Source organism: Cervus canadensis, chromosome 2 (assembly GCF_019320065.1).
Source record: "Cervus canadensis isolate Bull #8, Minnesota chromosome 2, ASM1932006v1, whole genome shotgun sequence".
Lineage (NCBI taxonomy): Eukaryota > Metazoa > Chordata > Mammalia > Artiodactyla > Cervidae > Cervus > Cervus canadensis.
This window is the reverse complement of record NC_057387.1, coordinates 87,837,877-87,862,743: the sequence shown is the minus strand read 5'-3', so window position 1 is coordinate 87,862,743 and position 24,867 is coordinate 87,837,877. Positions and strand designations below refer to the sequence as shown.

Here is a 24,867-nt window from a genome sequence, read left to right as displayed (position 1 = left end):
TCTCCTGACCTTGTCACCCCACATGAAGGTCCAGGCTTCCCAGAACACACTAAGCTCTCACCACACCTGCCCTTCCTCCCAACCTCTCCACTCCTACTTAACCTTGGAGGCCCCACTTAGCATCACCTCCAGGAAGCCCTCCCTGATATATTCCCCCACTGCACTGGGTTCTTCTCTGGCTTTCCACAGCCTCTTCTTTCTTCCCAGAGGGCTACTCGCCCAGTGTGGGAAATCCCTGTCGGTCTATCACAGGGAGCTTCACCAGGGCTGGGGGAATCAGTGGCCCCATACCAGGGGATCAGTAACTGGACACTGAGAGAAACAGGTGAGTGAGTAGCAGGAGGAGCCCTGGACAACAAACTGGGTAATGAACTCAGGCCAGCGGCCCCAGGCACAAGCAGGCCAAGGCCAATGCCGAGGTTTCGACCTTGAGAAGGAAGGACAGGGGAGGAGGAAGGTGGTGGGATCAGGCTTTGGGGGATAAGTTTGCTCAAGTCCTGCTGGTAATGAGCAAAAGTAGCAAGAAGGGTAGGGGGAAGGGCTGTGAGGCTTCCCTCTACTCATTTGCAAGGAAAAGATTTCCCAAGTATTAGGGGCCAACAATTAACACATTCTTCCTTTCTAGACAATTAAGTGACCACAACAGGAACCACACTGAATGGAGGAAAAGGCCCCCTTCCTGAAGGGGTCCTGCAGTAAAGCCTTCTGGACAGCCCCGGCCAGTGGTCATGGCTGCAGGGCCAGAAGTGGGGACGAGGCCTAGGTGGGCATCTACGGAGTGGGTGGTGGGGGCAAATAATCGGCTCACCAAACACACAGTACAAGCCAAAGAGAAGTCAGGGTGAGGCTCCCAAGAAGCCTGGGTGCAGCAGCCCAGCCCAGAGGGTCTGGGTCAGGGTCAGGGGTAGGGGGGATGCAGCACCTTCCTGGGGCTGCCCCCACTGGGGGAGGGGACGGGGCACGAGGTGAGGCGCCAGGAAGCCCCGTGATAATATAATCCACCTGGTAGGATGCCTGTGAGGCAAGGAGGAAATTTTGCCCAGTGAGTATTTGGTACAGAGCACAGTACACAGTAGGTGCTGCATAAATGCTGGCTACTTTCATTATCAGTAACAACCATTTAGTGTGTGGGATGCCTGCCCTCACCTGCTGCCCATGCAGGTGCCCATCTGCTGTCCCAGAGGAGGAGGACTGGCTTGCTATACATACCCATCCCGGGTGCTCTCAGCCGTGGGCAGAGGGGACAGATGGTGGTGGGAACTGGTGGTGGCGTCCAGTGGGTGGTGCCTGGAAGGGACATCATGCATAGAGGGCAGGATGCTTGCTGCCAGCCCATTATGGGGGGTGATGGAGCCAGGATACATGCCTGCAGGGAAGCAAACAATTATCACTGGACTTCGGCTGCGCCCTAGAGACGGCTGTGGTCACCCCAGGAACTGTGTGCCTGCTTATGGAGAAAGACAAGAAGTGAAACCAGCAAAGTTGTATTCCTAGATGGTTAGGAGCACAGACAGGGGAGATAATGGCCCCACTGTGCTCTGTTCATGCTGTAGCTGAAGGGTTGTGTGCGGCGCTGAGGTCCATGCTGAGCACAGAGGTGGGCTGACATGGGCTGTCAGAGGTGTGGGGTAGTTGGACCCTGTGAAAGAGAGAGAGAGAGAGAGTATGTATGTGTGTGTGTGTGTGTGTGTGTGTGTATTTACTGGGGAAGAGGCAGATTTGAATGGAGTAAGCCGCCTCAAATCTCTGGAGCTGTTCCGGGAAAGAAGGGGCTTGCTCCATGGAGCCCCAGTAGACAGAGGCCCTGGGATGAAAGGAAGCTTGAGAGAAGCAGACTGGAGCTCAGGCAGACTTGCGGTAAGGTCACAGGCTGCCCTTGGAGAAAATGAACTGCCCGTCTGCAGAGGTGTGCGAGGAGAGCCTGGGTGTCTGCCGTGAGGGGTTCCAGGGACAGGATGGCTGTGCTGGCTGGATGGCAGGTCAGCCTGGGAAAAGGGGTGCCACAGACGGTTGTGTAGGGTGTACACTGTACAAGGGTCTCAACTGAGCACAGGTGTCAGCCGCGCTCGAGTCTCAGATTCTAAACCTCTGGAGGACGCCTGCAAGTGGGGCCACCTTTTATCACCTTTTACTCCCAAGGGTCTTTCCCTTGTTAAGAAGGCAGGTTGGCTAATGAATCAAATGGGGGACACATCTTGCTCAGGGAAGCGGGGGTCACCATGTGTCATGACTGACACATGTCAGTCACATGTTGCTCCAGGGACCCCACCGAGAGCCTGAGAGTAGTGACCAAGGCCAACGCTTCCTAAAGACCTTCACAAGGAACCTGAATTAAGAGAGGAGAACGAGTCCTTCCTCTGGGACTGGAGCCTGAGGAGGTCACAGCAAGGGTTGCAATTTTTTGATGTTCCCTATTTTATCTGAAAAAAATGGGGCCAATTTTGCACCCCCTCTTTAATCTGCCACATTTACCGATTTTCACAGAAACTGACATAACTTTCCCAGAAATCAATTCATCAAGTTGATGCCCTGGGAGGACTCTGTGGACCTGCGGGCCGGGCCCTGAGCCGCACTGAGGCTGCATCAGGTATTCAGCTGTTACATTCTGAGTGTCGCTCCGGTCGTCCTGGACCCACCCTCAATGCTCTCAGCACCGCACGAGGACCACTGGAAAACAGACCACACTCTTTTCATGGGTGGGGTCAAGGAGGAACTTTTCCTTTCTCAACCCCTTGGTTGGGGTTCCAAGGCTAGCCCATCCCAGGCCTGCGATTCAGGGAACCACTACCAGGAACTGAGCAGGACAAGGGCAGGGATTGCAAGCTCAGTGCCTTAGGTGGCACAGCAGGGAGCAGAATAAGTGAACTGGCAGGGGATAATGATAGGAAGTGGGGCGGACTATGGCACCGCACAGTTTGTAGACCAAAAACAGTTTGCAACCCTGGCCTAGAGTTAGAGCAATAGACATTCAATGGAGGGGTTATATTAGGTGAAATTCTACTCTTACAATAAATGTGTTATTATTGACAACAATTCATTAAGAATATACTACACGTCAAGGTCTTTTCCCACACTATCGAGTTTAAGCATCTCAACAACTGTCAATTGGGGAGATAACATGATCTCATCTTAAGATGAAGAAACTAAGTCTTAAGAACTTCAGTAATTTGCCAAAAGTCATGCAATGGGCAGCTAATCAGTCCTCCCAAATGATACCAAGAGAAAGTTCATTTAAAGCGAGGCTCTGGCTCAGGCGCTGGCCCGTCAGGCTAGGGGCCTCTGGTGCAGGCGTGAGACCCAGGCTCTGAATGGGCTCTCGGGGGCCCTCTGCCTCTCAGCCCCAGTCCCTCCTGCCCCCGTCTCGGGCATCTCTGCTCCCACGGACACCACCACCCACCCATCCATCTGCCTCCTCCGTCAGCCACACATCCCTCCCAGCTTGGTCAGGAAGGCACAGGAGGGGGGCTTCTGCAGACGGGGCCCGGCTCAGCGCTGCTCATGCCTTGTTCCACTCACCACTCTCTGCAGCACCTCCTCGCCTGCCATCTTGAACCAATTTGGGGGCCTGACAGTTGGGAAGGCCTAGAATCCTGATAAAAAATCCTGCTCCCTTTCCCTCAGCCGTGCTGACCTCATGCTTCTCACGTCCTCACTGCCCATCTCGTTACCTGGGGCGGCTTGAAGGAGGCCTGCCAGGTAAATTCCTGAGGGTTTCCTGTGAGGAGAGCTGGTCCTTCCTGATGAGAGGCAAGCTCGGGGGAGCTTCACACAGTCAGGCAGTGAAGTTTGGAGGCCGCTCTCACCAACCCCTCCCTAACCTCACCCCTCTGTTCTGGACTCTTCTGTCCACACTTTCCCCTGCCTTTGCCCGGCCCCAGTCCAGGCTGGTCCCGGTCCCGGGCAGCCTCCCTGTCCAGCCCCCTGAGGGCAAATATACAGTGGGCGACTGAGTGTGTGAACCAGGCACATTGAACATGTGGATAGACAGTGGGCAGGAAGGAGGGAACCACCGTTATCGTAAGGAGCAGCAGGGGTGGGGATACCATGGGGCCGGCCCGTTCGTTCTCTCCCCAGAACGCACCACTTCAGGCTGTAAGTCAGCATCATCAATCATCAGCCATGAGCGCTTAACCTCTGGCCCTAACATCTGTTCCCAACTGTGCCTGAGGCATCCGCTGTGGGGTCTGCAGGAGAACCTGATGGCCCCGGGGGGACCCAGGACTCCTGGGCTTGGCTGGCTGGCCCTTTTCTCCCTGCCGTGCTGGAAGTAGCTCGAGGACAGGGACCCGCACAGAGTCTGGAACACAATATGTGGTCAGTATGGCAGGGTGGAGCAGAGGAACCTGGTGGGTTACAGTGTGTGGGGTTGCAAAGAGTCAGACACGACTGAGCGCGCGGGGGCGCGCACGCGCGCACACACACACACACACACACACACACACACACACATACCCCACACATGGCATAGGCAGCAGACAGCATGTTAAGGGCATGGCCTGCAGCCAAATGGCCTGGGTTCAAATCGGCCTCTGCCATTTACTAGTTGTGGAACCTCAGCAAAAAGTTACTTAAGCTCACAAGGCTTCAGTTTCCTTGTCTGGAAGAGAAAGTGCATGCTAGTACGTACTTTATGAGGCTGACATGAGGATTATGTTAGTTAACACACACATGTGCATTCCCTAGAACAGCTCCTGGCACATATTCAATAAACGATGGCTTTTGCATTATCATGAGATGGATGAGTAAACAGCTACTCTTCTCCTTCACTGTGAGCAACAATAATAATGATAAAATTCTCCATCACATTGGTTTTATATACGTAATCATATTCACAATCACATTTGTTGTCACAGCAGATTTCTGGAGGGGAGGGGGGCGTTGGGGAACTCAGGCTCAAGCAGCGGAGACGCTGCTGACCCACTGCTAGAGCAGGCCTGGGCAGGCTTGGTGCTACCCCACTGCCCCTCCCATCCACAATGCTGCCTCAGTGACTCTGCTTCTCATCTGCAGCATGGGCTCATTGGGGACTGGATGAGATGATGTTGTAAAGTGACCAGCCTGAGAAGGTGCTCAAGAGATGTTGCTGGTCCTGACTGCCCTCCCTGAGACAAGCCTTGGGCTGGTACCTTGGAGAACAGGCTTCCAAATGGGATCTGTTGCTGACCTTCCTGGATGACCTTAGGCCAGTCCTTTTCCTCCCCAGACCTGAGTCCTCCCATGGTAAAAACGATGCACCTATAGGACTTCTGCCCCTCTGTCCCAGGGCAACCATTGTTAACCAGTCCCAGCCCTCTTTCCTGCTAAGCCTCAGAAGCCTCAATACAGAGCTCCAGCTCCAGGCAGCTGGCACTTGAGACACAAAACTTCATCCCTAGACTGGGTCAGCTCTAGGGCCTCTTCTCTACTAGGGTCCCTGTATTTTAGCAACTTTGACCCTGTGAGGTGCAGCCATGGCAGAAGGGACCCCTAGTTGGAGGGAGGTGGGTATGGTCCCTCTTCCAAGGACCCATTCTCCTGGGTTATCCGCACCCTTGTGGATCTGTCTGAGCACAGACCCTGTGAAAGGCTACCTAGAGAAAGGGAAAATACCTTCTTTTCCCAAGGCTATTTGGTAAGTGCTTTGATAGAGTTTTAAACATGCTGCAACTTTAAGGCTGAGGGGGAAGAATTTTAAAAAACTAGAAAATAAAAAATGTTTAAAATGGTTGGGGTAATTCAAGAAATCCCAGAGGATGGGAAAAGCTTTCTGCTCTGATGCTGTGGTTTCTTCAGGGGGCAGGGAAAGGGGCAGAGCACAAGAATTGTCAGCTGGAATCCATGGGCTACACTGCCCTTTGCTGGGCTGGGTTCCCAAGAAGCCAGGAATTCCTGCCGGGGCCTGAGACCTGCCCCGTGGCCTGCTCCCTGCTGGGAGGGGCAGACAGGCTGCCTCAGCTGCACCGGAGGCTCTGAGCGTCTGGATGAATGGGTGGCAGGGTCCCAGGGCCCTGGGGGGGCCCTATCTTATGATGAGCTGGAAGCAATTACAGCCAAGCTGCCCATCCTCTCAGAGCTTCGGTTTTCTCTTCTGAAGCAAGGAATCATGGTGGGGCGTACATGGGACTTTAAGTTGGGGCCCGGGCATGAACCCTGAGGTGGGTCCTGAAGAAAGTGTGGGACCTGTTGTAATGGAGGTGCAGGGAGTGGAGGCTGGCAAGGTGTGTACAGTGGTTCCCGGGCAAGAGGGAGGCTGGTGTGTGCAGGGAACCTCGTCCAATGTGCCAAGCTTGGGGCAGGAGGCCACCAGGAATGCCTAAGCCCCAGGAGGCCAGGGAGGAGCCTGGACTTCATCCCACAGGCAATGATGAGTCACAGAGGAGTGGGTATGAAGGAACATATGCCTGGGGAGATGAGCTGCAGGGCAATGAAGGTCCAAGGAGTGGGTGCCTCCAGCAGGTCGTGCCCACGTGACCCCTGCTGCCCATGGAGCACGGCCATCTGCCTGCAGGGCTGGCTGCAGAAAGGGCTCCCCCCCGGCCCTGCCTCCCCGCTTGCCTACCTGGGAGCAGTTCCTGGCCTAGGGCACGGCCACCCTTCCCGTCGCTGGCAGCCAGCTGTGTGGACGTATGGAGCTGCTGCAGGGCCAGACACTCGGTCAGGACGTCAGCCTCAGCATCAGGGCCCGTGTGCAGCTGGGGAGTGAGCAGAGGGAGAGAGGGGGTTAGCACAAGACCACCTGCCCCCCAGCAAGTCTCACTCTAGGGGACAGGGCAGGAAGGACTGTGGCTCCAGGGCACGACCCCTCCTTCACTGCCCTTCAGATTCCTCAGCTGTCAAATGGAGCTAATTGTGGACACGGTGAGAGTGGTGCTGGTTCAAGGCTGAGAAGCAGATGCTAAAACAAGGCTGAGCATGCAACGATTTTTTAATAGGTGAGGGAGAGCTGGGCATGCTGGGAAAGCCACCAGACAGAACGAAGAACGGAGGGAGAGGAAGTTGGTGGGAGCCCAGGGACTAGGGAGTCTTCAGGGCGCCTAAGTCTGCTGGAAGTCAGTGGGGTCCCAAGTCTCCCAGGAAGGGGTCTGGCCTCACATCCCTGCAGGGCCTGCCGGGCTCCGTCACTAGCTGGGAGCCCCCGCCGGGGGCGTGACCTTGGCACAGATGCCAGGAGGGCACCAAAGTGCAGCAGCTGGGCCTCCCAGGAGGCTGGAAGTCTGTGGGGCAGGTTCTTGGGCCACGACTGGGCTGACTGACACTGGGGGAGTAGGACACAGCGAATGTGCAGTCAGAGTCTTTCCCTCCTTCCTCCCCACTCCCATCTCTCTTCCTTCCTGGCACAAAATGCAGCAGAAAGAGTCCAGGGCTGGGGACAAAAGACCTGGACCCCCATTCTGCTCCATTTCTTCTCACTCCCTGTGTGACACTAGACAAACACCTCTCTGACTCTCCCTTCCCACCGTACTAAGCAGCAATAATCACCCCTCAGGCCAGGCTGCTGAGAGGGGTGATGAGAGGACAGGTGTGAACAACGGTTGAAGGTGTTGGGTCATGGGCTGGCTGACTCCACTGGCCGAGTCCCCCACGGTCACGTGACGGTGGGCCCACTGAGTCGATACCTGGCCTTGAGGGTGTCGGCTAACGGCACACTGGGGTTGGCAAGTCTTTGGCCAATCGTCCTCAGCTATCCCTAAACATAGACTTGAGCTTGACTCCTCAGAACATCTTCACACCTTCAACTGGGACCAGACGGGCACAGGGGTCCTCGAGTGATGAGGGGTTGTGCACCGGGATGGGAAGGGTTCCTTCTCCCACGGAAATCCCAAAGCTGACCATTAGAGGCCTGAAGATTGACTCGTCCAGCCCCTCATTTTAACTGGGACAAAACCAACCCAGAGAAGGCAAGAGCCTCGTGGCATGTCACACAGCAGCTGGGAGTCAGCCCGAGGGTTTTTCCACCCTCCCAGGCCAGCCGGGCCAGCACCCAGGCCAGGGAAGGCATGCCTAGCCTGATGAAGGGCTCTCGGCTCCCTGACCCAGCAGCTGTTTTCCATGTAAATTAAGTTTCTGGCAAAAGAGGGCCAAGGCATGTTCTTGCAGACCGCAATGTCGATCGGATTAGGAGCAGCGGGAGAGGAGAATTAAGGAAGAAAAGCATTTCTAATTCTCTCTGAAACGCAGCAGGGCTGCCAAGGAGCTGTCATAATACAAGGGTCGCTTTACCCAGAAAGATACATCATCCCCGATGGCTTTTAATGGATGCTTATTGTTGGGAAGTTTGCAGATCTGCGGCCCCAGGTCCCAGGGGCTCAGCACGAGCCAAACACGGGGCCTGGGAAAACCAGGGCAGGATTCTGGTCCTTGGGCATCAGTCCGCTCAGGACAGAAGCCTCCCTGGCATGGAGCCCGGGCCATTCCCTGTCCCTGCCCAGGCTCCTCAACCTGAAAGCAGTGGACAGAGCTCGTGCCCTGGAAGCAGATGGGTCTGGCTCTGTCCCTCCCACACCACGCAACCCTGGGCAGACTTGTTACCTCTTTGAACCTCAGTTTCCAGATCTCTAAAATGGGGAGGAATCTCCCACTTCCAAAGATTATAGTGAGGCCTAGATGAGAAACAGCCTGTGAAGCACCAGATTCATCCCTTCCTTCTCAGGGTGAATGTGGTTGTGCTGTGTTCACCTCAAGCTTACAGCACATGCTTTGACCATGCTCTTCCTCTGCTCTACAGCTTCCAGGGGGCTCCCGAGCCAAGCTGTCCCCTCCCATTTTCTTTGCCACTGAGGTCTGCTTGCTCCTAGCACCCCATCTCTGTATACCCCTACCTCCTGGATTATACAACAGTCTACTTCTCCAGCCTCTAGGCCTTTTCCTGCCCTCTTTACACTGTATCCACAGTTCTGAGAACACTGCTTGGAGAACAGGAGCTGCTCCTGAATCCTGCTAAACAAATTAATGGGGTCTTCCCACTCTGTCCTCCTCTGTCACACTGATGGCTCAAGATTGGCCTTGTGTTTCTCTCCCCCCCACACACCCTCCCTGGCACTCAAGGACCTGTGGCCCCAGTGGTCCTTGGGAGATGTGGCTTAAACCCAGCCAGGTAAGGCCCTGGCCCAAGTTGCAGTTCTGTCCCTCCGACCGCACTGGGTCCCTCAGCGGCTCACACGCCTCCTGTCCAAAACAGAACCTGCTGCTTTCTCCTGCAAGCCTGCTTCTTTCTCAGATTCTCTGTCCTGGTGAAGGGAACCACCATCCACCCATCCTGCCCCCCCCCACAACATCTGACACATGCTCCTCCTGCCATGTCCCCCCAACCCAGCCAAGCAGTCACCAAGCCCAGTCCCTCTTTCTCCCCTCCCACCCTGCCCCAGGTCAGCCCCACACCCCATGTCTCTCCTGCCCCCAGCAGTGGCCTCCCTGTCTCGAATGTCCCTCTAACCACCTCGACCCATTCTCTACACTTCCCCCAGTGCCACCTTTCAGGGTGACGTGTCCCATCTCTGCCTACAACCCCTCGATGGAACCCCCCATCCTCAGGACAGTCCTGCCACCTCTGCAGGACCATCCTGTCACCCCACCCCCATAGCCTCTCCCCCATGCCTCACTGCTCAGCCCAGAGACAGGCAGGGACTGTGTGAGGCTGGTCCTCAAACAGTGTTTCAAGCTTCAGTCACTCTCTGGGGCCCCATCTTCACAGGCCCAGTGCTTACTCCTTCTTTAAGACTTAATGACAACACCTCCTGACTTCTGTTTGGAACTTTTACTTTGGGTCAAGTATTGGTCAACAAACCCTTGACATAGATTTCCTTGTTTAATCCTCATGACAACCCTTAAAAGCAAGTCCTCTATGCCCCCATCTGACAGCTGAGGACATGAAGAACAAAGGCACTAAGACAAGTGCCCAAGGCCACGCTGCCAGCAGCCATGAGCCTGCACACCACTGCCCCCAGCCCCAGCCCCACATCACTTCTTCCGTGACCCTCCAGTTCCCCCCCGACAGGCCAAGCCATTTCCCAGTTCTTTGACTGTTTTCTGCACACATCTATTGAAGTCTTTGCCATATTGTGGGTCCCCACTGAAGGTGGGGACCATGGTTTTATTTTTGCATCCTGAATGCCTGACATCAAATGTTTATAAACGAATGTCCTGGTGAAGGGGGTCAGTGGGCAAATGGATGAGAGAGGAGCTGGTTGGGGGATAAATGTCTTCAGGCTGAGAGTGAGGAAGTACAGATCTCCCTCAACTTATAATGAGGTTATGGCCTCATAAACCCATCAAGGTCTGAAAATATAAAAAATAAAAATTGCATTTAATACACCTAACCTGACTTCCCTGGTGGCTCAGATGGTAAAGTGTCTGCCTACAATGCAGGAAACCTGGGTTCAATCCCTGGGTCGGGAAGATCCCCTGGAGAAGGAAATGGCAACCCACTCCAGTATTCTTGCCTGGAAAATCCCATGGACGGTGGAACCTGGTAGGCTACAGCCCCTGGGGTCGCAAAGAGTTGGACACGACTGAGCAGTTTCACTTTCACTTTCACACCTAACCTACCAAACTCAACATTCAAAAATGAAGATCGTAGCCATCTGGTCCCATCACTTCATGGCAAATAGATGGGGAAACAATGGAAACAGTGACAAACTTTATTTTCTCGGGCTCCAAAATCACTGCAGATGGTGACTGCAGCCATGAAATTAAAAGATGCTTGTTCCTTGGAAGAAAAGCTATGATCAACCTAGAGAGCATATTAAAAAAGCAGAGACGTGACTTTGCCGACAAAGGTCCATCTAGCCAAAGCTATGGTTTTTCCAGTAGTCATGTATGGATGTGAGAGTTGGACCATAAAGAAAGTTGAGCGCCGAAGAATTGGTACTTTTAAACTGTGGGGTTGGAGAAGACTCTTGAGAGTCCCTTTAACTGCAAAGAGATCAAACCAGTCCATCCTAAAGGAAATCAGTCCTGAATATTCATTGGAAGGGCTGATCCTGAAGCTGAAGCTCCAATTCTTTGGCCACCTAATGCAAAGAACTGGAAAAGAACCTGATTCTGGGAAAGATTAAAGGCAGGAGGAGAAGAGGACAACAGAGGATGAGATGGTTGGATGGCATCACCAGCTCGATGGACATGAGTTTGAGTAAGCTCTGGGAGTTTGTGATGGGCAGGGAGGCCTGGCGTGCTGCAGTCCTTGGGGTCACAAAGAGTTGGACATGACTGAGCAACTGAACTGAACTGAACCTACCTAATACCATAGTTTAGCCTCCCCTACCTTAAATGTGCTCAGAACACTTATATAAGCCTGCTGCTGCTGCTGCTAAGTCACTTCAGTCGTGTCCGACTCTATGTGATCCCATAGATGGCAGCCCACCAAGCTCCCCCATTCCTGGGATTCTCCAGGCAAAAACATTGGAGTGGGTTGCCATTTCCTTCTCCAATGTGCGAAAGTGAAAAGTGAAAGTGAAGTCGCTCAGTCGTGTCCGACTCTTAGCGACCCCATGGACTGCAGCCTACCAGGCTCCTCCATCCATGGGATTTTCCAGGCAAGAGTACTGGAGTGGGGTGCCATTGCCTTCTCCTTGAGAAGTGGCGGTGGGAACCAGACTTTGCCTACGGCTGGGCAAAATCACCTCAGGCAAAGCCTGTCTCAAACAAAGTGCCAAATTGCTCATGTAATGTACTTCCAGAATAGCTCACTTCTGAATAGCTCACTTTCAGAATACTGTACTGGAAGTGAAAAGCAGAATGGTGGTCTGGGAACAGAATAGCTGTGAGTGTATCAGTTGTTCACCCTTGTGGTCAAGCAGCTGCCACTGCCCAGCATCACAAGAGAAGATCCTGCACATTGCAGGCCTGGGAGAAGATCAGACTTCAAAGTGTGGTTTCTACCAAACTTGTGAAAACACCATTGTACCATCATAAAGTTGAAAAATTATAAGCTGGACCATCAGAAGCCAAACCACTGTAAGTCATGGACCATCTTGACACTTGGGCTGGTGGGAGGCAGACGGAGGGTGAGAGACAGTAACACCCTTGGGTGTGGAAGGCTGGATGCATGCAAGGAGTGTGACCTTTACCTGTCTTGATGCTGGACGGGAGGCCGGGTGGGGTGGGGAGGGGTTGTCTGTGGAGATGGGCCTGGAACGGAGCCCTCTTACCTTCTTACGCACCTGCTGCTCTTTGGCCGAATGGGCCTTCACGTGCTTGCGGAGGGAGCTGGGGTCTGTGTAGCGCTTGGAGCAGCCAGGGATCTGGCAGGCGTACGGCTTCTGTAACATCAGAGGGCAGAGGCGGGGTGAGTGGGGGGCCACCCACCAGGCCCTACGTCCTGCTGTGTGGCTCACGTCCTATCCCTCCCTGTGTCCTAAGCCAGGAGGAGTCTGACTCAGGCCTGCCCACGGGTGGGGAGAAGGTGCCTGGCCTGGTGGTGAAGGAGGAGTTTGTGTCTCCATTCTACCCTCATCCTGGGACCTCAGGTAAGATGCCTCCCCTCTCGGACTCTCACTTTCTCCTCTGCAAGATGGGGCCCCCCAAGTTCTAAGACTTCTTCCAGCTCTGACACTGACTCTGAGGAAAGTAGACCCTTTGTGGCTCAGAGCTGCAGAGAAGCAGCAAGTGAACAAGGAGTAAAGTGAGGTGGTGGCCTTGCAGAGGGGGAGGAGGAAGAGGAAGAACAGGAGTGGGGCAGAGCACAAGGCAATGGGGCACAAACATGGACCAAGCTGGAGAGAGGCAGGGCCCAGGCTGGGAGCACCTGACCAACCCTTGCAGTGGGTCCAGAGTCCCCAGACTGGTCCCCAGGCTATGAGAATTGTAGGTCCTCAAACCAATAATCACAGGAGACCAGAGGGTACTGGGTCTCAGGTGTAGCCCTGGGTAGGCTGGGCATCGGTGCCCTTCACATCCCTCTCCCTTGGAGCCTCATTCATCTAGAACAAGTCGGTGCCCACCACCTCCCCTGGTTCCTATCCAGACCCCAGTGTGCCCTCTACGCCTCCAACATCCCCTCTCATTCACAGCCACAGGGCCCTTCTCACAGGCCTGGCCACGCTCTCACCGTCTAACCCCCCCATGGCTCCCTGGTGCCCTCGGATACAGCCCATCTCCGGGCGCTGAAGGCCCTTTGTGACTTTAGCCCTGGCTGAGTCCTCACCCCTCCTCCCACGCCGGCACACCCAGCTCTCTTCACCTCCTCTCCAACCTCTCCTTGAGTCTGGTTCCCACCGCCACTTCTCAAGTTTCTACCGGTAGCACTGTCCAACTGTGCTGCTGGGTCAGTTCAGGGGTGAGTTTTCTTCCGGGAGGGGTCCCTTCTGATTCATCCCAGGTCAGGGGCTCTGTGGCCCTAACTAAATTCTGAGCTCCCCGTAGAGGCAAACTTCCATGAGACCTTGCTCAGGTACTCCAGCTGCCACTGGGGCTTGAAGTCCCTAAGGCTCCCTTTCCGAACACATCCAGCAGCTCTGATTTCTCGGGGCCCTCTGGCCTCCAACCACTGGCAGGGGACACTGTGGTGGGGGACGTTTGGAGGTGATGCCTACGTGCCCACCAGCCATGCCTACTGAACTGCCCCTATACCTCGAGGTGAGACAGCCCTGCTGGGCAGCATGGGGTTGGGGACGGGGAGCAGAAACAGAGGGCCATACCTTGGTGCTGCCGCGGAGAGTTGCCAGGTTAAAGAAGCAGAGGAGAGCAAAGAGAGAGACAGAGCAGTGAGGGGCTGGCCTCGCTGAAGGGCAGGTACAGTGGGAGGGTGGAAGGCAGGCCTCGGAGCTGCCCCCCACACAACCACCCAGAGACACAGACACAGACCCACACCCCACAGGGCCCTTCTTTCTTGGTCCTGATTCCCACCCCAACACACACACACACACACACACGCACTTTCTCTCATGGGTCGAGCCCTGCTCTGCCCCAGGCCCTGTCCCCAGGGGACGCTGATACAAATCCACGCGCTTTTGTCAAAAAGCAAACAAACAGAGCTCCGTGTGTGCAGGCGCCCTCGCCTGGAAAGAGGGCACAAGGCCCATCTCTGTGTTTGTTTTTCCAGGGCCTGACGTGTGTAGAACATTCCTCCAGCTCAGCTCCCCCAGGAGCCCTCAGGAAACCCTGTGGCTGGCTGTCCCAAGCAGCAGCCAAGCCCCAGGCCTGCAGTCACTGCACCAGCTCCAAGGCCTCGCTCACAGCAGGACACTCAGGGCCGTGCTGTGGGCATCGAGCACCTCACAGCACCCTCCCGACCTGTGTATAAGACAGCCCCTCACATACTGAGCCCCCCCAATGTGCAGGCACTGCGCTCAGTGCTGGCCGGCTGCGATCTCCTCTCAGCCGTACACCCACCCCATGAAAAGCACCCCCACTTTACAGATGAGGAAACTGAGGCTGACGCTTTGCCCAAGATCCTGCAGAAGTGCAGTGCCCATGCCCCTCTGCTAAGGTGCCCCCTCTCTTCTGCAGCCCTGAATGGTCCAGGGAAGTGGGCAAAGGAGTGACTATTGCCCCCATCTTCCCTGTAAGGAAACCGAGGCCAGGGCAGGACAGTCTGTGGCAGTCACGACTTGAACTGCACATGGAGTAGCTGGGATGTGGCAGGATTTGGTCAGCATGCAGTCAGCGAGTCACAGGTAGGTCAGCGACTCAAGTTTGCTGAGCAGACCCTGTGTCTGGCTGCCACACCTGTCGCCTCAGTTGATTCCCCATCCCTCTCCTGTAAGGTAGGAGTGTTTGAGGCCCAGAGAGGCTGGGTGGCAGTTCTCAGATCTCTGGGAACAGATGGAGGGCTGGGATTAGAACCCAGGCTGGCTCTCTCCAGTCTATTCCACTGCTTTCCTGCCCGTGGAGATAATCCCACATTCTCTGGTGCCAGAGGGGAGCTGGGGACATGACCAGGTCCCCTCTGGAAAACAAGGCCCAGCCTGCATGGGGCTGACCCCACGGGCCTGAGCCTCGGGTGCTGGGAAAGCAACCTAGCCATGGGGAGCCACTGCAGTGTCTCCATGGCCCTGGCGCGGGGGCTGGGCTTGACCAGGACTTTCTGGGGAGATGCAGTACTGAGATAACCCCACGGGCTCATTCTGGGCCTGCCCTGACCCTGCCCTCGGAGCTCCGTTCACACACAAGTGGGGGGCCAGAGGCCTGTTGCTTTGGGGCTGGGGCCAGGAAATTCAGTAAGGAGAGGGGAGGAAGGGGTAAGTCAGGGTAGGTGACCCCGAGATGCCTGGAGGGAGGCCTGGGGGAGGGGGTGCAGAGGGGCCTGGTGTTGCTGGGGCTGCCGCGTATACCTCTCGGAGCTGGTATAGGTGCCAAGGGCCTCAGGGGCTGGTCATGAGAAGATGATGGAGGGGTTTGTTAGCATACCTCTTCACTCCATGTCCCCAACCCCAAGACAGTAAGCCTGAGGTGGGGGTAGGGGGGAGAGTGGTCGGGCTCGGGTTGGGGGCAGGGCTCTTCCTTCCTACCTCATCCCCTCCGCGCTTCTCCCCTTCTTCAGCAAGGGGCACTGAACTAGCGGTCAGACAGACTGGGTTGCATCCCAGCTCCCCCACTTTCCAGCCACATGACAGTCAATGATTTCATCTCTGAGCCTCAGTTTCTTTGTCTGCAAAATGGGAACAGGCCCCTACCTTGTGGTTTGTCACTAGGATTAAATTGGGGGAGGGTGTGTATGATCTTGGGGGACGGGGAGATGTGTAGAACATTCTGCCCAGGGACCGGCCTGGCCCCAAAACATGACTCCCCTGCTATTGTCTGCTATCCACCTCCCCCATCTTTTGGGGATCTTGGTTTTCCCAGCTATAAAACCCCCAGAGGGCCTCCAGCTCTGACTTCTGTTGCCTTGTGGCCTCCGACTTACCCTGGAGGGGTCAATCGCCCATCTGGGCCTCTGTTTCCACATCTGTATGTTCAGGGTACTGGACAAGCTGAGCCGCACGACCACACAGGTCTCCCAGGCCCCCACCGGCAGAGTTCCCCAAACATTCACACAAACAGCAGAGATACAGGCCAGTGGTCCAGATGTGGAGTCTGGCTATGGACCCATCTTCTGCTGCACTGAGGGGCCGGGGGTCTCCCAGGCTGGTGCATCCCCTCACATAGGTGCTGTGAGACTTGGGGGAGGCCCCAGTCAACTCTGCCACCTTCAGGCTGAGTAGGGAACTGCCCGGAGCCCCACTTTCCTCATCTGTCAAATGGGCTCGTGACCTGCTGACCGGCAGAGATGGTGGGAGACGATGTTGTAGAAGTGCTCTGTTAACTGCTAAAGTCTGTATGCATAGCACAGAATGCTTGGACCGGTGCTGTGGTGGAACCACAGATTATCTATCACACTGGCACAAACAGGAGAGGAGGTGGACACACCGGCATCTGGGGCCCAGGTCACTGATCCAGGGGCCTGGAGTCTTGGGCCCTGCTTACCTCAACGGCTTACCCACCATGCCCAGGAGATATGCAAGGCCCTGGAGAGCCTCTGGCCTGTCTCCATGCCAGGGGTCAGGGTGGGGGTGGGCGAGGAAGAGCAGGGAGGACTGGCTTTGAGTGACTGACAGGCCCGGGGAGAAGATACAGGATGTGAGCTGCCCCGCCCCCACCCCGCCCCGCGCCCCCACTTAGTGGGGCCCGCACTACTGCTTGGGCTGGTGGTTCTCAACTAGGGGAGAGTTTAATTCCTCCTCCCCAGGAGTTTTTTCAACACTGAAAGACATTTTTCGTTGTCACAACTGGGAAGCAGAAAATCGCTTCCCCAGTGGTAAAGAATCCGCCTGCAATGCAAGAGACACGGCAGAAGCCACAGGTTCGATCCCTGGGTGGAGAAGAGCCCCCGGAGAAGGAAATGGCAACCCACTCGAGTATTCTTGACTGGGAAATCCCATGGACAGGGGAGCCTGGCGGGCTGTAGTTCATAGGGTTGCAAAAGAGTTCGTAGGGACACAACTTAGCAACTAAAACAACAAAAGAGGCCAGGAAGGTGGCTAAACACCCTAAATGATGGGACTTCCCTCTCCCAGCAAAGAACTGTCCTGCCCAAAATGTCCACAAGGCTGGAGGCAGGGATTCTGCCTGGAGGTGGCTGCTGCCCTGCATTAGACAAATACGGGCGGAGTGCTTGTCTTCCACCCCCCACCCTCGGCCTCTGCCCCCGGCCTACCGTGTCAAGGTGGGTGCGCTGGTGCTTGGCACGGTCGCTGGAGTTGCTGAAGGCCTTCTGACAGCCTGGGTGCTGGCACAGGTACGGCTTCTCACCCGTGTGGCTCCGCAGGTGGATCTTGAGATTCTCCAGCCGCGAGAAGGCCTTGCTGCAGCCCTCGAACTGCAGGAGAGGCCAGTTGAGGGGCGCTCTTCAGGCCCCTAAGGGCCCACCACCCAGCCCAGAAATGGGCCATGGCATCTGCTCCCCTGCCAACCCCCCACCGGCCCCTCCCGAGGCCTTCCGATGCCCCAGTTCAGCTCCCCATGAAGTGCCCAGAACCCAGACTCTTATCTGGGAAGGTCTGGTGGGTCCAGAAAAAAATCCATCCCCAATTTAGAAATGGCCACTAGGACTTGAGAAAAAACTGGTCCTTCTGTCTCCGGATGGGTCTGCCCTCCAATGGCATCTGGAAGTGACATGCCACTCTTATGGTAGTGCAGCCCTGAATGGACAGGGTGCAGGCACGTGTCCGGTGTAGACAGCCCTGGATTTGGAACCCAAGGCCTGGATTTTAGTAGGGTCCTCTCCCAGTGAGGCTCTGAGCAGTGCCCTTGATATGTCTGTGCCTTAATTCCTTGCCTACAAACTGTGAGGAGCCTGGGGGGCTGTAGTTCATATGTTGGCTGTGTGGCCAACATCCAGGGCTGATATGAAGGCCCCAAGGGGTGGGACACTGGCTCAAAGGGCTTTGCCGCCCTAGAACACAGCATCATGCTGATTGCTGTCAGAACAACGACCACACTTGTAAACTCAGACTCTCTGACTTATCATTTGGCTGTTCATCTGTTCAATGCCCCAAGTATGCACCAGGTCCCACGCCAAGCAGTGAGCATGCAGTGATGTCCCTGGTGGGGGTGAGCGTGGACAGAGAGGAACACAGACAGTGCCGATTCCGGCAGCTTCTGTCCAGCTCCCATCTCTCCCCCGAGTCCTCTAACTTCAAACTCCTTCCTCCCTACCCTCTACACAGCTACCCCAGGAGGCTCTGACATATGAAAGAGACCCTGCTGCTCTCGCCTAAATCCCCGCGGGCCTAACATTCAAACACCCAGCCCTCCACACCTCTGGCCCCTCTTGACTCCCCACCCGAGGCTCACAGCAGCAAGGGTCTGCCAGGTAATTCCAAGTCTTTGTTCCTGCAAGACACTCAGCAAGGAATGTCCTATCTCTGGTAACAGTCTGTCCAACCCCCGTCAGCCTACAAGATCCCTCGCACACAGCCCTGAGGAGCATTTCCTGGTCCCCGTGTGACTGGCTGCCCTTTCCTGCTTCTCCTCACTGTCCAGCTTCCATTCCCAAGGTGCCTGCCATGGGCAGGAGGAGGAGGTACCCTGGCCTGCATCTGCTCTCTGTCCAGGCATGATGCTAGAGGTTTAACCATACGACAATCAAAAAGTGAGCAGCCCCAACATCCCCACCTCAGAGATGGAGGCTTCCTAGGGTGGTCACAGGGTTGGGATAGGACGCAGGCCACATCTGGTGCCAGAGTCCAGGTGGCTCCTCTGTGCTTGCTGTCTTCCCAGGAGCGGGGGGCAGGGGGAGGTGACTCTTAAGAAGAAGCAAATCAGAGGAAGCCAGGCTCCCTCTCTTGAGCCACTGGTTCCATCCTCTAGGCCAGGACAGACGTGAGGACAAGGACTCAGAGACAACAGCCGGTCTGGGGAGGGCACTCCCAGTGCCTCTCCCTTGAAGACCTGGCCACAACTGCGGGCCTGCTCTGCTTGGGGCTGTTCCAAGGCAAGGCGCCCGCAGCTGGGTTTTAGAAGCTGTTCTGCTTCCTATTTCCAGATGTTATGCCTTTTCCATGCATCAAAACCAGAAGGAAATCCTGTTTGGGGAGTAAATAGGCCACAAGCCACACCCCAACCCCCTGCTCTCCTGCAAGGCCTGGGCCAGGTTCACCCGTAGTGAGGTGGAGCAGTGGCTGAAGGGCAGGCTGTGTCTCAGCCCCCAGCCGGTCCCTTTGTTCCTCTCTGGCCCTTGCCAGGAGGGTGGACATCTGAGGTGGGGGGCAGTAAACTCCTCACATGCTGTGTGCTGCTCCTGACTTTGGGAGGGTCCGCCTGACTCTGGAGACCCATACGTCATCTCCCCAACCAGGGCCTGTGCACCCGTCTGGCCAGTTGTCCATCTCAGCACAGGTACCCCAACCCCCACGCCTTTGCTGGGGCTGTGCCCCTCCTGGGACGCCTGCCCGTCCAACTCGCTGAAAATTTAATTCAGACATTTTTCAGAATCTTCAGCTTGGTGTTCGAGGTCTACCAACATGGTCAGACACCTCTCCCATCTGCATACAACCCATGTGTTAGGCTGTAGCTGCATGGGAGTGATCAGACCCGGAACGGGTCAGGAACTTGAATGCCCCCAGGCCTCCCTGGGAATGGAACGCCTTTCCTTTCTTCACTCACTCAGACATCAGCCCGTGGTGCCCCAGCACTACCTCCTTGGAGAAGCGGTCCCCAACCTCCCGTTCCTCCTTGGTCACACCCTAAGCTGTGCTGAGGTTTTCACTGTACATCCCTTATCCTCTCTCCAGGCCTCCAGGCTGAGGGTTTGGGAGTTCCTTGTGGGCAGGGCTGGCATCTCATTCATGGGGCACAGGGTGGGTTAGAAATGTGATCCAGTGGTGTTAAGAAGAGGGTTCTGGGGCCTAGGGGTGCAGGTACCGCCCTTGTGCTCACCCAGATATCCCACACCTGCGTACGTGCACTGTGCCCATGCCTTGCCTGTATATGTTGGCCTGGCTCGTCCTGCCTGGCCCCGTCCCACTGGAACTTCTCAGAACTGAGTCCCAGGCTGGGGTATACAATAAGCATCTGGCTGAGGCACCACAATGGGGGTCCCATCCCTCAAGATAGGATCAGAGGTAGTAGCAGGTGCAGTAGCAGCAGCCTGGGCAGGACAGGTCTGAGACAAGGATGCAGGTACCCCAGGCAGAGCAACACTCCCATCAGGGCCAGCATCCCAGGTATGAGGGTATATGGGCTCTACTCGCAGTTGCCTGCCAAGGCCCCTGGAGCCTCACCCTTTAACAACCCCAGAGATGGGCTAACAGAGGCAGAGAGGAGAAGGGGAATGCACGTGGGTTCAGCTCCTGGGTGCTCACTCTGCTAGGCCTGGCACTGTCCCCAGCGTGATCTCGGATCCTCTCCACAGCCCTTGGGGCAAGTATTGCTCTCCCACTGTCAGGAGCTGAGGCTCTGGGGAAACCAGCAGAGCAGTTCCAGACATGAACCCTGATGTGGGACAACCAGAGCTTGTTTCTTGACTGCTCCACTTGTGAATGATCCGAGATGAGTGCCTTCAGTTCTAAGTCTCAGTTTCCTCACTGATAAAATTGGGTGAGTTCTACCAGCCTCGGAGGCTGTGAGGACCGCACAGGAAGTGCTTATTTTGGTACCAGGTTCTTGCTCAATATCGTCATGGTGGCCATCATTTGAGATCAGAGAGCAGGTAAGTAGTGGAGCGGCATTCTGCCCAGGGTGGTAGTTCCTGGACTTACTGCCCCTCTGCCCAGTGGGAAGGGTGTGTGTGTGTGAGTGTGTGTGATGTCCCACTGGGCATGGTGGGCTCCCAAGTCTCCCCAGTGTCCTGTTTCCAATTCTTATGCCTTAACCTCTCACTTTCCTCCAAAGGCCTGATTTCCAGACTTAACTTTCTCAGCACACCCTGGGCTCTCCAGCCCTTGGCTTGGGCATATCAGGGGTGTCAGCCTGGGCCTGGGGCCTGGAGCAGGGTGGGGACCAGGGAACTGTCTGGAGGAGCAGGTGCCCCAGCACCTCCTGTGATGAGGAGTTATCCCAGGGCTGTCTGGGCTCCACCTCCTAGACCCCATCATACCTTGGGGAGCCAGGAGTCAGCAGGAATCACAGAGGTGGAAGGGCCTGGCCTGGAATCCTAGAACTGGGGCATCTGAGTTTCTCATGAGCCCCTCTCTGCTGCCTTATAGCTGGCAGCTTCACCAGACAGCCCCCAAGGCCCCTCCGACTCTAATGCTTTATGAGTCTCTTTCGGAATTGTAAATCTAACCAGGTCACCCCCGCTCAGGACCCTCTGTGGCTCACTGTGCCTCCTGACATCCAGTCAGCCCCCTTAGCCTGGCATCCGAAGCCCTCCCCGTGGGTGTGTAGAGCCTGGAAAGCAGGCAGCTCTGTGATCCTGGCAAATCAATGTCCTCTCTGTGGCTCAGTTTCTTTCTCTGGAAAATGGAGATGTGAGGAGCCCACTTATAGAGTAGTTGCGGCAGTGGGGCAACGTGCATTTGTGCGTGCCACAGAGGACATAAATGTTATCACTGTTATCGTGGTGGTGGTGGTTGCTCCTGACTTGCCCTCAGGGGGACACCTGTGTGGATCAGGTTCTACTGACTCCAGAAGTAAAGAACCCCTGGTTGGTGTGTTTGTCACTGACTGGTGTGGCCCTAAAACTCTTTCCATGCCAAGCCCATGGAGTACCCTTTGTGTAACCTCCAAAGGGACTGAGGCAGCCTTTTGTGGGGGAATGGCTTGAAGGGGCCCCATGCACTGACAGACTGTGTGGGGGGCTGGGAGGGCAGCAGGAAGAGGTACACCATCACTGTTATGTTGTGGGGTTACAGATGCTGCAAGAATGGAAAAATGAGTCTTGTTGGAGCAGAGATGGAGCCAATGGGCACATCCCAGGCTTTGGTCTCAGTTTCCCTGAAGAGGGTGGCCCTAAGGTGATGCTGTGGTGACCCAAGGGTATAATGATGTTTCCATGGGGTGTGTACAAGGGGAACACACTCAGAGCGGGGCCTTCCTGTCCCTCCCCCAACACCCTAACAAGAAGACTTAAGCCTGTAGGGGTGTCTGAGTGCCCCCTCACCCACAGTTACACCCTGCATGGCTCCCCGGTGTCTCAGCAAGGACAAATGCTCACCCCAGCATTCTGGCTGGTGTGACCAGGCCCCTAGTGACAGCTTGGTGATATCTGCCCCTTCACACCTGCATCACTGCACTTCAGCATTAAGAATCAAAGTGGCCTGGGTGCAAATCCACACTTCCCCTCTGGATGACCTTGGGAAAGTTCATTTCACTTGCTAGAGCTCAGATTCCTCATCCATGAATAGGGCATAACTTGGGCACACGGCGTGTGGGTGCTCCCTGTGAACCACAGGGCACATGCAGTATCCTGTGACCACAGCCCTGACGCCAACCATGAACACCCAGAGAATTAGCCAAGCACCTCTTATTTAGAATGAAGTTGAAATAACCAAACATAACAGATTTATGGCCAGAAGCAAAGGCTCATATGCCATGAGCAACAGAGAGGGTGGCTACTGTGGGTAAAGGGGTATATACAGAGGGGAGAGAAGGAAAAGAGACATCTAACAGTCTAGAAAAATCTAAGAATGAGTATTAAGTTTTTCTATTTACTTAGAATGCATAAACATTAAAAGATCTACTAAGATGAAACTGGGGTGAATTCAAAGTCATATAAGTGACTGGGTGATACTCTCTCAGTCACCTGTCAGGAGCAAGGAGCTGGATGTGATTTGTGTGACATTTCATTTAATCATGACAACATACTCGTCTGGTGAGGTTCCTTCCTAGCCCCACTCTGCAGATGAGGAAACTGAGGCTCAGAAGAGACGTCATTGGCTGTAAGTGATTTCACACAGCCAGTAAGTGGCAGACCTGGATTGGCTCCTAGGTCTGGCAGATGTGCTAGTCTGCCTGTATGTGTCCTTGATAGCTCTGGTCACTGCCTCAGGGAGCCCTACGTAAAGCTCCAAAATCAGGCTGGTCCTCAGCAACTATGACCACGATTTCCAACTGGGCTCACATCCGGGGTTCCTTTCCCAGGCAAGACCAGGCCCAGCCCTGGATGCAGAGCTGATGCTGGAACATGGGGATGCCCTCCTTCCTCCCAGCGCCTCCAAGAGAAGCCACCACACACAAAGGAACGCTGAGGTGACACAGCAGAGAAGAGCAAGCCCATCTGAGGCATAGAGCCTTGAAAGGCCCAGTTCCCACATGTGGGGCCTGTTACAAAAGCAGATTCAAATAACGGGGAAAATACCCCAGGAACCGTGAAGCCCTAGACCATCTGGAGTTTTATAGTAACAAGCAGGGGAAAATCAGAACCTAATTGAAAAAAGTCCACTGCAATCCATTACTGCTGCATGCAGCTCACAGAACCCAGGGCAGAAGATGAAAGACCAAGCTGAGCCTTCCCGAGAGCTGGGGAGGGGGCACCAGCTTCCCTTCCAGGCCAAGCCCAGGGACCCTTCAAGCTCTGGCCAGGGGAGGGGGAGGGCGCTGGGTCCGACGTCAGAATCTGCGGGGCTGGGCTTACTCCCCTCCGAGGGCTGCGCTCACCCTCCTCCGAGGGCTGCCCTCTCTGAGCCTTTCCCGCGTCTGTGAAAGGGCTGAGCAAGGTCACTCAGGGCAGCTCCAGGACAGAGCCAGCTGGTGCTGGGCATGCCTGTTCTCTCCCTCTGGTCCCTGGGGGAGGATCAAGGACCCCATCTCACATGTGAGGTGTGGGACACTGTTCCACAAGCCGAAGGCTGTGAGGTCGCACAGACAGAAGTCTGTACTGGGGCCCCCGCCACTGACCACCACGAGCTTGGGCAAGTCATATCCCATCTCTGCCCTCACTTTTATCCTCTCTAAAATAGGGCCACAGCAAACAGCTGCTAGAAGTAAATAATAGGGCATGCTTAGCACGGGAATGGGGACACAGTGGGTCACCGAGGATTGTCAAGTTTCCTCCCCGCAGTTGCCATGGGCCCAGGAGGAGGGAGGCCCCTTTCTCAGGCTCTGGCTGAGGATCTGGACACGAAGGGTAAGGAGGAGGTTTGGGGGAACAGGGCACCCGAGTGGAGCAGAGGAGAAAATGCCTCCAGCTTTGGCCTTTGCCAGTGACTTGCTGCTAAACAAACACATTTCTGGTTTAAGGGTAAAATATATTGGGTTACAGCAGTCTGGCAGGCCATCCGGGGATCAACTTCCCATTTTTGTACAAACTCTTAACCTACTTTCAACAATGACTTGGAAGGGAGAGCTGCATGGTGCCAGACCCTTCTCCAAGACATCAAATAATTCTGCGTTTGGCCAGCTTGAAAGGCCAGCCAGCCGGGAGCTGGGGTCCACTGCTCACCCCACATCCGGGGACTTATTGTCCTTTGAACCCCGTGGGTTTTCCACGAGGTCTTCTCAGAGCCTCATGCTTCATAGGTCCTCAGGGATAGGTAGAAGCAAGAAGTGGAGGGACAGAAGTAGAGAGTCCTGGGAGGTGAGGCCAGAGGGCACCGGCCTGAACTGTGTCCTGTGAGAGCTGTGAGGGTCTGGTCCATCCTCAGGCACCCAGCCCCTCTGAGTGAATGAATGAATGGGCAGATGGGAGCAGGAGGGAGACTCTGACAGTAACAGCAGCTATCACACTTACCAGGTACCGGCCTGGGCCCAGCTCTCCCTTAACATAACTCCTTAGTCCCTTTAGGCCAGCACAACAAGTCCCGTTGTTACAGGGACAGAAATGGAGGCCCAGGGAGTTTATGTGAGAGAAACCCTGCATTCATGAGGGATGGGGCCTGGGTTTGCCTCTGGGGCTCCTCCGTCCTGGGTAGCCAGGACTAAGGGGCACCATGAGATGTGAGGAGAGAATTTCTCAGCTCAGGGCCTTGACGATCATCCAGAGAGGTTGGCAGATCAAGGGAGGGGTGGGAGCACCCAAAACAGAGGGAGACT

The 24,867-nt window shown here is 55.5% G+C and overlaps 1 protein-coding gene across 4 annotated transcripts in view; it reads right to left on the bottom strand.

Moving 5' to 3' along the window:
• GLIS1 (GLIS family zinc finger 1) overlaps nt 1-24,867 on the bottom strand; it is a 238,449-nt gene that overhangs the window by 5,294 nt on the left and 208,288 nt on the right. For 3 of the 4 annotated variants that reach the window (XM_043461274.1, XM_043461273.1, XM_043461271.1), the window contains exons 5-8: nt 17,111-17,272; nt 12,126-12,236; nt 6,539-6,671; nt 1,210-1,366 (exon numbers count right to left, since the gene is read on the bottom strand). In XM_043461274.1, the coding sequence (XP_043317209.1) occupies nt 1,210-1,366; nt 6,539-6,671; nt 12,126-12,236; nt 17,111-17,272 (563 nt within the window). The remainder of the gene's footprint in view (nt 1-1,209; nt 1,367-6,538; nt 6,672-12,125; nt 12,237-17,110; nt 17,273-24,867) is intronic. The other variant, XM_043461272.1, reaches the window with a different exon arrangement.